A 14388-nucleotide genomic window follows, 5' to 3' on the forward strand; every position below is an offset into this window, starting at 1 on the left:
GCCTCTACTGGATGATCCCAGGTGACTCTTCCTCGAGAACGGCCCATCCTCAGGTCCTTTGTGCGCTCACTGCCGCCCCCCCCCCCCATCTGCCATTCTCTCAGATCACACCGGGGAGCAAGGCCGCCCAGTCCCAGCTCAGCCAGGGTGACCTCGTGGTGGCCATCGACGGAGTCAACACAGACACCATGACCCACCTGGAAGCTCAGAACAAGATCAAGTCTGCTAGCTACAACCTGAGTCTCACGTTGCAAAAGTAGGTGGGAGCTCTCCAGAGCAGGGGGTAGAGGGATGTGGGCATCAAGGGCTCAAGAGAAGGGGTCCGGCAGCAGTCATGTGGGCCCAGCCTGTGCCACAGGATCACATAGGAAAGAAGGAGCGCCTCTGGACCAGGAGGAGGACAGGGCCAAGCCATCAAACACCTGGCACGTCTGTGCCTCACTTTATGGATATGCCTTGGGGGGTCGGGACGGTCACAGTGCTGCCAGTCAGTACGTGGGGAGTTGGGCCTGAAATCCAGGGTCTTCCCTGCCTCCTCTTTGCCCCAGATAGCCTCCCAAGGACTAACAGAGGCCCATGGGAGCAAAGTGTCCAAGGGTCATGACTTCCTCACCCTGGTCAGGCCCAATGCCTTCCTGGAGTCACCTAGTCCATGGGGAGGACAGTGGACCTGAAGCTGTCACCCAATGACCCGGGTCTCTGATGCTCTGTCTTCAGCCCTGCCCTGGCAGGAGCTCCTGGTCTTAGTGGCAATTGTCTTCACTTGGACCCCTTTCTGGTTTCTTCCAGGTCAAAGCGCCCCATCCCCATCTCCACAACAGCACCCCCGGTCCAGTCCCCTCTGCCGGTGATCCCCCACCAGAAGGTAGGTGCTGACCCCACTCTCAGCGGTGGTTCCTGTGGGGTGTCCCCTGGTCTGCCTGCCTGGCCCTTGGTTGGCCCAAACCGGGCAGAGTAGTAGGATTAGCCCTCTCCTTGCCCGAGCTATGGCTGAGCATGAGGGGAGGGGGCAGGCCCCCAAGAAGAGGCATTCCAGCCCCCATGCAATACAAAGTGTGTGTCTGCCTGGGTGCTGGTCCTGGGACCTCATGGCTGGGCTGCTGGGAAACCAGCCTAGGCCATGGTGTTTTTAGGAGAGGGATCTTCCTCCCAGCTAGGTGGGGACCAGGATCCTGAGGGTACTGGGAAGGGGGTGACTGGGGCAAGAAAGCCAGAGACCCTGGTTTGAGCAGCCAGCCCAGGCATGGAGGGAGGGGGCCTGCTGGTCCTCAGAGTTTATCTCTGACATAGGGTCTCTCCCTTCGGTTTCCACTGCCCCTCCCAACTGGATGTCCCAACAGCCCCCTCAGAGGTGCTGAGGGTAGTCAGGCAGCAAGCCCAAGGCAGGCATACCTCACCGCCTTGCCTGCCACCCTCTCCATGCTCCCTTGAAGCAGCTCAACCATGTGTGCCCAAAGGACTTGACCTGAAGCATGGAAGGCCCACCCCACCCCTCCGGCAGGGCCCACTCCCTGCCTCCCGCATGACCTCATTCTGATAGGAAGAGGCTGACAGGGGCTTGGGGTGGGTGACAGAGGGGGGAAGGGAGCAGAGGGCTGCTTGGGAGAAGCTGCGCAGGCAGACTGTGAGAACAAGTTGTCAGCCCCCCAGTGTCCCAGTTTTCCCTCTTGCATTTCTACTCTGCCTGACCACTGCCAGTCGGGGTGGGGGGGCCTCTGGCTGGCCGTGTGGAGGCATCTCAGTATGGGGTTGGTAGAGCAGGAGGCCGGGCTGTGCCAACTAGGGGCTTCCACTCCGGGCAACAGGAAGCAGAGAGAGGATGGAGGGAGCTCTCCCCAACTCCCTGAGGCCCATGTCCCCCTTCCTGCAGCCCTGCAAGCGGACTGGCTTGGCTTGGCTTTTTGTGTGGGACTGGCACTTTGGTCACGAGGATGTGGGCCTCAGGGCCAGAGATGGGCGCCTCCCTCCCTCTCCTCAACAAAACCCTTCTCTTGCAGGTGTCCGTTGTGTCCCCTCCCGAGCTCTGCGTGGTCGCAGCGCAGGGCAGGCTGCTGGGCGCTCACACTAACACCTCTGTTTCAGGTCCTCACAGAAGTGCTGGGACCCATGTGGCCTCTAACCGCTCTCTTCTCTCTCCCCTGCATGGCGCTGCCCTGGGCCAGGACCCCGCTCGGGACACGAACGGCAGCCCGGCGGCACTCAGCCCCAACCCTGAGGCGAGGGCGAGTCTGGGCACCCCGGGCACCCCGGAGCTCAGGCACACCTTTAGCTCCTTCTCCCAGACCTCCGTCTTCTCCTCACACGCGGAGGCCTCTGAGCCTGGCCCTCCGCGGGGCAGCCCAGGGGCCAAGACCAGCCTGGAGGGAGCCCTGGACTCACTCAGCCCGAAAGCCCCGCAGGGCTCGAGCCAGCCAAGGCAGTATAACAACCCCATTGGCCTGTACTCAGCAGAGACCCTGAGGGAGATGGCTCAGATGTATCAGATGAGCCTCCGAGGGAAGGCCTCAGGTGCTGGACTCCCAGGAGGGTAGGTAACAGGTGCGCTGCTCTCTGCTGGTGGTCTGGGGCCACCGGGGTCCTCAGTGCTCATAGAGGCTCGGCCAGGCAGTCAGAGCAAGGAGCTGGCCTCAGTCGGCCCACGGGGTGGCACAAGCCTAGAGCCATACAAGTAATGACCTGGCTGGTATTTTTGTCAGGAGCCAGATGCGTCATTATTTTCCACAAGCTGGGGTGACGTGTTGGATCCTGCAGTGGGGGAAACTGAGGCTCAGAGGTTTAGTCGAGGTCCAGCCATCCCGCTGCTAAGTGGCTAAGTGAGGTCTGAATGCAAGAGATACTGATCCCCAAAATGCCCACATCCAGCACCCCCTTGCCACACCCCCCACAAGATGAAGGCTGCTGCCTCAAGGAACCCTGGGATAAGGGTCAGGCTGGTCCCCTGGAGGAGCCCTGAGGCAGGAGCAGGGAAGAAGTAGAAAGGTAGGAGGGTAAGTTCTCTGGGGCCTGGGAGTGATCTGGGAAGGCGGCCTGTAGGTGGGAGCGACTGAGCTGGGTGCAGAAAGATTCAGGAATGGGGTGAGTGTCATGGGCTTGTAGAACTGAGCCTAGATAGAATGAGGCAAGAAAGAACCAAGGACAAAGAGGGTGTGTAGGAGAACGGTAGCCTGTCCCCCTCCACCCAACCCGCTGAGCGCCAGCTGGTGGGACTGTGAGCACAGGAGCTAAAAGAACTTGCAACCGGGGTGCGCATCGTGGAGGGGCTGAGGGGAGGGAGCCCCCAAGCCGAGGACGAGCTAGCTTCTAAGCCCTTCCTGCTTCTATCTTATTCTAACTTCTCAGCTACAATCGGTATAATTATCTTCATGTGCTCTAGAGGTGGAGCAGGCTGAGTCAAGGCCGTTACGGCCCAGTGGTTAGGGGTTCAGGGCTCCTCCTCTGTACCTGGGTGTGAGCCTGTCCATATCTCAGGATTGCTGGCAGGATGGAAAGAGGACACACGTTGCACAGCCCTGAACTCCGTGCCGGCACACTTGCCTTGTGCTACCTGAAGTCACACGGTAGATGCTCCCAGGAGTTAGAATCAGAACCTGGGTCAGTCTGGCCCCGCCCATGCCCTTCCTTTGCCCTTGCTACAGAAGGTACCTGTGCCCCACTGGTTCACTGCTCCCTTGCCGATCCCCAGCTTCCCCATAGCCCTCAGCTCTTTCTGGGATCCTGCCTGAAGCTGGCCTTGAGCACTCCACAGCCTGAGCACCTGGACCCCAGCCCCCTCAGACCAAGGCATCAGAGCCATAAACCCTGGGCTTTTTCCAGCAAGGAGCTTCTGCCAAAAAAACTGAAGGAATGACAGAGCAGAAATGGCCTCCTTCCACCTTGGATGGGCTGGTAGCTCTTTCTGGTACTCTCTGGAACTGGCCCCTGGCAGGGAAATCAGTCTCTGAGACACAGGGACCTCCATGAAGCCCACCTACAGTGACAGTAATATGTCCCCTTGTGAGCCCTCCATCTAGACTTGGGGCCAACTAATAGTCCATGTGCTTTATTTAACTTCAGCTCTCAGCAGCTTCAGAGGTGAGCATCATTTCCCCCATTTCCTAGCTGGGAAGTAGAAGCTCGGAGTGAGTGATTTGCTCAAGGTCACACACAGCTAATAAGCACAGTGGCACATAGGGCTGGTACCTGGGTCAGCCTGACTCCTCCCTACATGGTGATAGGGACCTCACAACCTGGCCAGGAAAGTCAAGGGCCAGCCCATCCCAGCTTCCCATGACTCTAGGGGTGCCTTCCCACTGGTGTGGGGGCTTCTCAGAAGCCGACAAGTGTTAATTTATTACTTGACACTTAGAGCAGCAGGGTCCAACAGCTTCTCTAAGGGTAGACAGGCTAGTGGAAGGAGTACACCTCTGTTCATCCACAGTAAAGGCTATGCTGTGGTCCCCGGGCAACGCTGGTAGCAGGGAGCCTCTGACCTGGGCTAGCCCAGGCAGCTTCTGATGGGCTGAGGCTACCAGCTTTGCTAAGTGCCTATGTGCTGGAAAGTGACAGGGCTGGTAAATGCTAATCCCCAGAACCCATCCATTGCACACGTAAGTCATGCCAAGGGCTTTACACTCAGGATTCTGTTTAGTGCGCACAGCCTGTCTGCACAGTGGCCACCATCATCTCGATTTTGTGAATGAGGGACTGAGGCTGAGACTGGTGGGGAACTGCCCAGAGTCACAGCGCTAGGAAGATTCAGGGCAAGGATTTAAACTCTGTCCCACCTGGCTCCAAAAGAAGTTCCTTCTCCTCCTCTCCAGGCAGCTTGCAATGTGAGTCTTCAGCAGCTTGAATCCTCTTGGGAGGACTGGCGAGAACAAACAGGGTGCGAGGTCCGCAGGCCAGAGCATGGCAGCAGTCCCTCTCCATCCGCCGCGAGCTGGCAGAGCAGGACAGTACCCCCAGGGCACTCGGTGCAGGGGCCTCTGGGTGGATCTTAACTGATTCTCCCTGAGACCTGGTGCTGGCTCCTCTCTGAGCTGTCGGCTGAGGACCACTCAGCCTCCAAGTCTTCAGGTGGAAGCTAGGCATGGAGCAGGAGACAAAGCCAAAGACGGTGCCGGCTGCTGGGTGCTGGGGCAGGGGAGGACGGAGGCGGCGCTCCTCCTCCCCACTCCACTGCCCTCTGTAGGGGACATTGGGCTGGTCGGGGCAAAAGCTGACCCTGCAGCTGTCGCCACTGGCCAGAAATGGAGAAGGGATGGAAGATCTTTCCTAATATAGCTCCACTTGGAGCTATTTGAGCCTAGAGGACAGAGGGAATTTTATCAGCTCCAAGACTGTAAGGCGTGAGCTAGAGGGCCCCCTAGATTTGGCCTGGCCAAGGGATGACCAGGGTCAGGCTAGTTGGGGCCCAGGATCTCCCAGCCAGAGCCCCGAGTGGTCCAGTCTGGGACGGGGGCAGGGATGCCACCTGCGCTCTTTTCCCTCAGGTTTCTGACAAGGCCATTGGTGTTGCCCCAGTCTGCCCTGCGAGGATTTGCATTTAAGGAAACTTAATGCAGGCAATGCCTCCCCCAAGAGCTGATGCTCCAGGAGGCTCGCTCTAGACAAAAGCGAGGGCAGGATCCCTCTTGGGTCCGAGTTGGGTTACTTGGGCTAGGAGCTTTCCTCCAATACCCCTTGGACCTTCTCCTGAGCCTCCGCCTTTCTCCATCCTGCCTCACTGACCGTCCACAGGGCCTTTAGGGACAGTCACAGGGGACAGCACCCTTGTGCCCCAGAGGTAGCGGCCAGGACTGCCTGCGCCCACTCTGGGAGGGAGAGTACATCTGGGAGACTGTGGGTAACCCGACTGCACCCCCCAGCATCACTGCCAGTTACACAAGGATAAGTCCAGAATGGCTGACTAGCTAGGAGGCACCTACAGCTTGGGCTTGGCCCATAGCAGCCGCAGCTGGTCCTGTCTCCCTCTCCATCTTCCTGTCTTGGGGTCTCCAGCCAGGTGGTATGTGGCACCCATGAAGATGGACTAGAAAACCCTTAACTCCTGGCAAAACTTCAGGGACTGTGGACCTACTGAGAGGGAAGCACCACTGTCAGCACCTTTGACTGAAACTCGGAGGCTGTGACCCTGACTCGGAGCCCTGCCCCTCTCCTCGCCACGCTCCTCCCCCGGCGCCTGTCAGGGCTGGAGCAGCCTCCATGAGGGCTCAGCGCTCAGAGCCCCTGGCAGAACCGCACTCTGATAGCCCTGTCTTCTTTGCCCTTTCTCTCCTCCCCAGGTGGTAGCCAACTCTCCAGCCAAGTTAGTATCAAAGGAAAGCATGTGTGTGCACTCGTGTGCATATCCCAGCATGCGTCCGAGTGTCTGTGGGTCTGGACAGCGTGCGCCTGCGTCAGCACGTGTACGTGCGTGTGCATGTGTGAGTGGGCGTGCATTCATGTCCCGGAGCGAGCCTGCATGTGAGTGGAGCTGCAAGTATGGAGGAAAGGCACTGGGGAGGGGTGCCAGGGCTCTGTCTGATGTGCCCTTTCCCTTCGCCCTTTCCTGTGGTGGCTGCTTCAGACCAGCAGGCTGGCTCTAGGGGGAGGGGGGACGGTGGTGGAGTGTGTGCTGCGCTCGTGCTGGGTTCCGTGTGAGCCTGAAGACACATCTGTCCCGGCGGTGGCGGGACCGCTCCGAAGGGCTGCGCTTGACCTTCTGGGCCTGGGGAGTGCACTCATCTGTTGGAGGGGAGCGCCCCGATGGGCAGAGACTGGTGGCCGCACAGCCAACTGGACTTGAGGGGGACTGAGCAGCCCGAGTCCTGCTCCTGCTCCAAGGAAGAAACATGTGCCCTGGATCATCTGGAGGAACAGAGCCCTGGGCCACGGAGGGCATGGCCAACAGGACGAGCCCCATTGTGGAGGAATCTTGCTCAGAACCCCTATGGGTGCCCGGCGGGGCTGCTTTTTGCCTTTCGGTCATTCTGGACCTGCTTGGGCTGCCGCTGCTTCTCACGTGTGGCCCAGCTCCTGTCCCGGACCCCCAACCCTCTGTCTCTGCTTCCTTGCTGGTGAGGTGAGAGAGCTTTCAATGCCTGGCACCCCCTGCTGACTCTGAGATGTAGCTCAGGCTGAGCAGAGGCTTCCCAAGGTCTGGCATCGCCAGGGTCGGCGAGAGAAACCGGCCACGAAGGGCTCTGGCGAGGGTGCTGAGGATTTTCTCTACCAGACCCTGCTGTCCATAGTTCAGGGGACTTGGGGAACCTATCTGGGATCAGGCCTTGGGAGGTCTCTCCACCACCAGCCCTCACCTTGACCCCCCGTGTAACACCACCTGTTGCCTTTTCTCCTTCCACCTCCCTTCCTCTTCCTCCTCTGCTCTCCCTGCTGCCCTCCCCCAGCGCCGACTACCAGGAACGATTCAACCCCAGCGCCCTGAAGGACTCTGCCCTGTCCACCCACAAGCCCATTGAGGTGAAGGGGCTGGGCGGCAAGGCCACCATCATCCATGCGCAGTACAACACACCCATCAGCATGTACTCCCAGGACGCCATTATGGACGCCATTGCTGGGCAGGCCCAGGCCCAGGGCAGTGACTTCAGTGGGTAAGCGCCTCCCCTCCTCCGCCGTTGCTCATCGGTCATCGCCTCCACCACTGGCTGGGCCTCCTCACCAGTGGAGGCCAACGGCACCAGGCTGTTGGGTGCCATCAGAGACTTTGGGCCTCGAGACCAGCTTTCCTCCCTCGCCTCGAGCCTCTAGGGCCATGGCAGTTGGAGGGGAGCCAACCTTTGCCAGGCCTTCCAGAACACCATATTCTCTCTTCAGAATCAGTCTCAGCTTTAGGAGAAGGGTGGAGAATCGACGAATATGGTGCTTGCTCCAAGCGCTTCTCACAGCTTCTGCATTTTCCCCCGGGCTCCGCAAGAGGGTCAGTTTAGAAAGAAACATCCGGAATCCTGGGTCACATCTGGATAAACCAGTCTTCTCACAGACTAAGCCATTCTTTGGGGGAAGTTGTTGCTTTCTTCCAATGATGAGAACAATTCAAACGGGTGACCAGGTTTCTTGTTTGGGAAGAGGTCTCTGGACAAATCATCCGAGATACTGGTTGTAGTCAGCCCATGGCAGAGCCTGGGAAGCACCCAGGACTCAGGGAAGCCCAGTCTCAGGGCAGTGAGATTTAAGGCATCCTTGGTTCTTAAAATTTGCCTGTTAGCAATGGTTGAGGAACTCGAGTGTTAAATAGGGAAAGAGTTCGCTGGAAGTCATTTGTGGGGAAAAAAAAACGCTAATAGTGCAAACGGTAATAGGTACCTCACTCCCTCTTTCTTTCTCTGTCTCTTGTAGTCTCTCTGTATCTCTCTCTCCCTGTATGTGTCTCTCTGTCTCTGTCTCTTTCTATCTCTCTGTTTCTATCTTTCTGTCCTTCTCTCTCATACACAAACACTTGTATTGTTTTCTACTTGAGAATATCATTGTTAACTTTCAGAATTGACTGGTTATCTCTTTGGGCAACATCTTATCCCCAAGTCAGGATCTTAGCAACTTAAGGCAAGGAATCTTAAAACGATCGTTGTATTTTTTTTTTTTCCGAAGCTAGGAAAAACAGATGTTTGTAAGAGAGATAAAAGCGTTTTTAAAAAGTCCCAGATAACTATGATAGTGTTTGGCCTTTGCAGAAGTCAGTCGTGGTGGCCATGACGGTAGCTGTAGTTACAAGGGGGAGACTCCAGGGGCCAAAGGATGGAACGGTGTGCGGACTTCCCCTCTCCTCTTCCGCTCACAGTGCTTCCTTGGGCCACCAGGGGGCAGAGTTTGCTTGCCCTGGAGCCCTGCGTCTCAAACCCACCAGGTTCCCAGCTGTTGCTCTTTGCAGAACTCTGGAGAGTGTTATTTCTTTAATTCCACCATTCAAAGCAGAAAATATGACCATGTAAGTTTCAAAACACAACCATTTGCTCATGTGTACCCAGAAAAACAAGGCCGCCCGACTAAGCCAAAAAGCTAACAGGGATTTTCTGTTAACATTTGTTTGCCATGTGTGTCCTTGGTGTGCCCTTAAGAGCGGTAAGGTTGCCAGAGGGAAGTTCACTGGAAAATAATGGAAGAACTGCTCTTCACTAACTTTATATATTCTTTGTCTTTGGAAAAAGACTACTATCATTTGGTTTCACCGCTATTTCTTTCTTTTTTTTTTTTTTAACATGACGCACCATTGACCTAACCTAGGCTTCTCAGAGTACCTCTCCCACCTTCCTCCTGTCCGCTCCCCTCCCCTCCCCCTGTATTCCCTGTGTGCATGGGAAGCAATCTGTTTCCCCTTCCTTCTAACTTTGCCCTGCTGGGCTGATGCGACCATGGTACCAGGGGGTAGGAGCCGCCCTGTGCCGTAAGGTGCTCCGTTTCTGCTGTTAATGTCCATGATTCTTTCCTCACTGACAGTTTTCTTTTTGTCTCTTTCTCTTCCTCCTTTATCCACCCCACTCCCCTAACTCATTTCTGACCCTAACCCCGCTCCCTTGTGTGTGCGCGGCCCCTCTGCCGTCCGCTGATGGACACGCGCTCACTGCTGGGCTTTCTTCTGCTTGGCAGGGCATCGCCGCTGGCGTAAGTAGACTCCGCGCTGTTTGTTCCGCGTCGTGGTCGTCTGTCTGGTCGAGGGATGGTGTGTGGGTTTGGTGGGATTTGTCTGAGGACAGCGGTTCTGTCCATGTTCCTCCTCACAGCCAAACGACATGCTCAGGAGACTCTACAGGCAAGTGCTTTTGGGCTTTGCCTCCAATAACATCACTATGAACACGGAAATCAGAGCAGTGACATCACACTGCCTCCCCTGCACCCAAGGCTGGGAGTGGATCTCTGGGCTATGCTTTGCGGCAGCTCCTGTCTGCTCTGGGACAGCAGAGACCTGAATGTCAGAATCCATGTGGGGCCATTATTCAGAGAAGGGGTGATGAGGGGGCCTCTTGGAGGCCATTCCCTAGGATCCTCATGGATCTGAAGGAGCCAGCACCTGCCAGTATCATCCATGGGAGGCCAAAGATGAGTCAGATTTGAGGGCAGTGGACAGTGGGTAAGTGTCTAGAGGTGACCTTGATGTTGTGGTAACTGTGGCATGTACTTGGTGGCACGAAGAGCATTACTGGGAGTGGCTCCAGAGTCGCCTCAGACCCAGGGTCCCAGGATTATAGGGCCTGTTCCATCCTTTCTCTGTACATATTCTCCTGGAGTATCAAAAGGAAGAGGAATTCCTTCATCGGACTCCCAGGGGCTGTCGCGGCGACAACACAAATTCCTGGTCTTTGCACAGCACTGTGGAAAGTGGAGCTAGCAATGTGAATCCCAAGGGACTCACCCCTGGGAACTTTCTGAGCCCCTGGAGCTGTGGAAGGAACAGGGGAATGTTTCAAGGGCACATTCCAGGGAAATAGTAACAAATACCTTCCATCCACTTTCTGGACCGAACAGCTAGCTGTGTGTAGGCAGATTCAAGGGCAGGGCATGACCTTGGTTCTACACCTTCCCTCTCCCGTGGTGCAGTCCACACTTCCTCCTTTCCTTCTAGCAGACCGGGGAGTCCTGCTTCTGCTTTCCTGCTGTACCTCTCACTCGAAGGCAGCAGACCTGCCTCTGCTCCTCCCAATGCCAGAAATGGCCTCTTGCGTGAGATCCCACTCTCTCCTCTGTTTTCTGGGCAGTCCCAGCCTCCCTGCTGCTGGGACCCCGGAGGGATCGGCTGGTCATCCCCATCTGATCTGAGGTGGACAGAAGCTGGAGCTCCTGGGGGGCAGGGGAGACCCTTCAGGGAAGTAGGGGCAGCTCCGTGCAGTCTTGGTCACATTTTGTCACCTTTCTCCACCTCTGCTCTTAGAACTCATTCTGAGCCAGATACTGAGGACCAATCTTGAGGGACTCCCAGTCCTGGGAAAGTAGGCCAGTGTTTCCTTCCAGCTCCTTGCAGAGAGGCTAGAAGATGTGGGCACTGGGGAGGTCCCTCTTCCAGCCAGCTGGCCCTTTAGGGGGCAGGTGTATAGGGGTAGAGGTGACCATAGCAGCAGGCAAGGGGAGGCTGCACAGAGTGACTGCCTGGGCTGGACCATGTCTCCAGGTGTGGAGCATCTGGGGTGAGCAAGGCCCCAGTGGGCAGAAGGACCCTCTCTCAGCCGTTTTTGCTGAAGATAATTTGATGGAAAGGACTGTGGGGTGGGACCCAGGAAGCCTGGGCTCTGACCCAACAGGGCCCCTACATGCTGTCACCTGGAGCTAGCCTCTCTGGACTTCAGTTTCAGCATCTATAAGAAGAGAGGGCTGGGCCACTGGTCCATAGGCTGGGGAGTCAGGCCGTCACTGCTGTGAGCTTGACTCAAGTCCACCTTAATTCCTTGAAGTGTGGGTTGGACAGTCAGGATCCTCCAGCTCTCACTGGCCAGGGTAAGTGGGCACCTGTAAGATGCCCTGCAGTCTGATTCAGGTTGGGAGGTCCTGGACCCAAGATATTCTGGGGTCCCTTCTGGCTCTGATCTGGGATTCATTCATTTAAGTAAGTTTTGAGCACCTGCCATATACCTAAGGGAGTCTAAGGGAAGGTCACCAGTTCCTCCTCCGAAGGCCGTGCTGCTCTGGAGCAGAGGAATAATGACCTTCCCTGCAGCTCTTCTCCCAGCTCCCCCAGGCCAGAACCCCTCTCCCCATCTGCAGGCAACGCCAGCCCATCAGACTTGTTGCCTTGTTTCTCATGCCACCTCCCCCCGACGCCTGCCCGTGTTTGCTGAACAGGAGCTCCCACTCCTATTCTGGACTATTCAGGACTGACCCTGAAGAAGCCTCTGAGTCTCCCAAAAGGCCCGTTGTCACCCAGGCCCAAACTCAGGAATTGTTCAGAGAGGTTGAAATTGTTTCAAGAGACCTATTCTGCCTCTTCTTCCCTTAAAAGAGATCCAGCCCTCCCCACTGGGGTAGGGGGCAGCAGCTATGGAAGTGGGTTTTCAGGTCTGTGTGTGGAGTCAGCCCAGGGTGGGGTGTGGGCGTGGCTGGAGGGATCCGTGAGGAATTGCTGTGGCCTCTCCGAGCACTGAGGACCTAGGCCAAGCCCTCGTCACAGGCTTTCGGATGGCAGTGGGTGGAGGGCACAGCGGGTTGAGAAAAGCAGGGGCCACCAACTGGTGTGTAGGGTGTAAGGGTACGAGTGGGTGAGCCGCGGGGGAGTGCAGGACAGGAGCAGGCCTCCAGCCTTGCCCTCACTCAGGCTTCTCTCTGACCTGCAGGAGCCTTCCTATTAAAGACCTTGCCGTAGACAGCGCCTCCCCCGTGTACCAGGCCGTGATTAAGAACCAGAACAAGCCGGAAGACGAGGCTGATGAGTGGGCCCGACGCTCCTCCAACCTGCAGTCTCGCTCTTTCCGCATCCTGGCCCAGATGACCGGGACAGAATACAGTAAGTGGGACTGGGGGCGGGGGAGGGGGCGCGGGCAGGGAGGAGCCCACAGCAGCCAGGATGTCGAACCCCTGCCCTTGAAGATGAGCTGGTCTTGTCAGATAACTAGTGGCCTGCTGACCGCTCTGGGCCCCTTGGTACAGGCTGCTGAATGACAAGGGCCCTCTGCCCAGGTCTCTAACTGCAGTGGGGGCAGCCACATGCCATGTGATGACCCAGAGCTGGGATAAGAGGACCTCAAAAGCCACACCTCGGACTACTCCCTCCAATGGCACCATTTCCTCTGGTCTCCCCCTACTCGCTGCCCAGCACACAGTCTCCCCCTGCCACAGTTTACAGGCTGGGGGCAATCACTGTTCAGTCTTCGGTGGGGACTCCTATGTTCCCTGCGATTCCTCCTGATCAACAATTTTCTACCCACAGTGCAAGACCCTGATGAAGAAGCTTTACGAAGGTCAAGGTAAGTGCCCGGACTCAGGCTCTGTGGCCTTGTCCCTCCTAACCCAATCCCTCCCCAGGCAGCTCCCAGGTCACATGACTCATGGAAGGAACCTCTCAAGTTTATGTATTTGGAAGCTCTGGCCCCTGCAGGGCTCCAGCAGACACTGGCTTGGGGCCTTCGTCCCCGGTCACTGAGCTGGGTGCCTGGAGCGGAGTCTCAATCCCCTGGGCCCAGGCTGCAGGAATAAGGATTCTGGGCTCTCCTGGCTCTGTCCCTGGGCAGGGGGCAGGGCTGCTTTGGCCTTTGCTGGGCTGTTGAGAATGAGGGCATCTCTCCCTGTGAGGGCACCGGGCCAGCTGCCTTGCCTACGTGCTCAGCTCAGGGCCCGTCCCTTTTGAGTCTGGAGGCTGGGCACAGAGAAGCAGGCATGCGGAGGGCTGTGCTGGGCACGGGTACCTCACCTTAGGATTCACCTGTCCATACCTACACTGAGGTATTAGTTCCATTGATTGCTCAAAGCACAGTGGCTGCTGCTAGGCTGTGTGTCTTGGGGTATGATCCCCTGACGGTGGCAGGCCTGGGGCCATAGCCACTAACCTACCACCTGCATCCAGGTGTTCACGGGCCTGGGCATGAGGGGGGCACACTGCACTGAAACCCACTGGAACCTGCTAGGGTCTTCCGTGGTGAGGCCCGGGGCCCTGTATGATTGTGTTTGTACTTCCGGCGGCAAATGTGCGTGCTCTTCCTGGGAGAGTCTGCCTCAGGGCCACGTTCTGTGGCGGCCTCCCCATAAGGCACTGGGGCTCAGAGGGGCTCTGGTACATGGGTCCAGGCTTTCTGTACTTGGCTAACTGGCATGTAGTGATCACAGGATTGCATGGACGGTGGGGATCTGGGATCAGCTCAGAGTTGACAGGCTTTTATTTTCTGACTTCTATTTGTGCCAGTCCAAACTGCTCCCACTTTTTGGCTGGGAAAGCGTGGTCCTCCCGGGCCTGCTTAAGATGGCCTGTAGTTCCAGTCACACTTGTTAACCCTTTAGTGCCCACACGGTGTCTACATAAAGCCCCAATGGGAAGAAATGAGATTTCGCTCAATAGATAGTACCTAGCTATTTCAAGTGTGACCGAGCTGTCAGCTGTCCCCACTCCCAGGCTCCATGGCACTCTTTTGTTTTTTCCACCTCCTCTTTGAAGCCACCCATATGGATGCTTTGGTGAGGAGTGTAGTTCCCCAACAGAGAGGCTTACTGCCCACCAACAGCACCCCCAGCAAATAGCCTTCCGTCAGGAAGCCTGCAGTGTGTTTTCTCTCCCTCATGTGAGACAGAGCCCTGCCTCTGGAGTGAGTACTTCCGAGGACGTTTCGTTCCCCTGGCCCGGCACTCTGAGCTCACACCTCATTAACCAGACACAGTCTAGAAGGCAGAACCTTCGTCTCTCATATTTCCCCGGGAATATGCAGGCTCTGCAAAGTTCTTGAGTGAGAACACCAAAGCTCGAAAGAAGGGGTGTGTCCGGGCATCACTGGTCATTCCCTC

General features: G+C 57.0%; 1 protein-coding gene across 8 annotated transcripts in view; it reads left to right on the forward strand.

Annotated features, from left to right (window-relative positions):
- The window catches only part of LDB3 (LIM domain binding 3), a 59538-nt gene that overhangs the window by 8941 nt on the left and 36209 nt on the right, over positions 1–14388 (forward strand). For 3 of the 8 annotated variants that reach the window (XM_046027892.1, XM_046027894.1, XM_046027896.1), the window contains exons 2-7: positions 105–256; positions 790–865; positions 6264–6286; positions 7368–7571; positions 12234–12403; positions 12827–12863. In XM_046027892.1, coding sequence (XP_045883848.1) covers positions 105–256; positions 790–865; positions 6264–6286; positions 7368–7571; positions 12234–12403; positions 12827–12863 — 662 coding nt within the window. Of the gene's footprint in view, positions 1–104; positions 257–789; positions 866–2162; positions 2528–6263; positions 6287–7367; positions 7572–12233; positions 12404–12826; positions 12864–14388 lie in introns of all 8 variants that reach the window. The other 5 variants (XM_046027891.1, XM_046027893.1, XM_046027895.1 and 2 more) reach the window with 2 other exon arrangements.

The sequence above is a fragment of the Meles meles genome, chromosome 13 (assembly GCF_922984935.1).
Source record: "Meles meles chromosome 13, mMelMel3.1 paternal haplotype, whole genome shotgun sequence".
Classification (NCBI taxonomy): Eukaryota; Metazoa; Chordata; class Mammalia; order Carnivora; family Mustelidae; genus Meles; species Meles meles.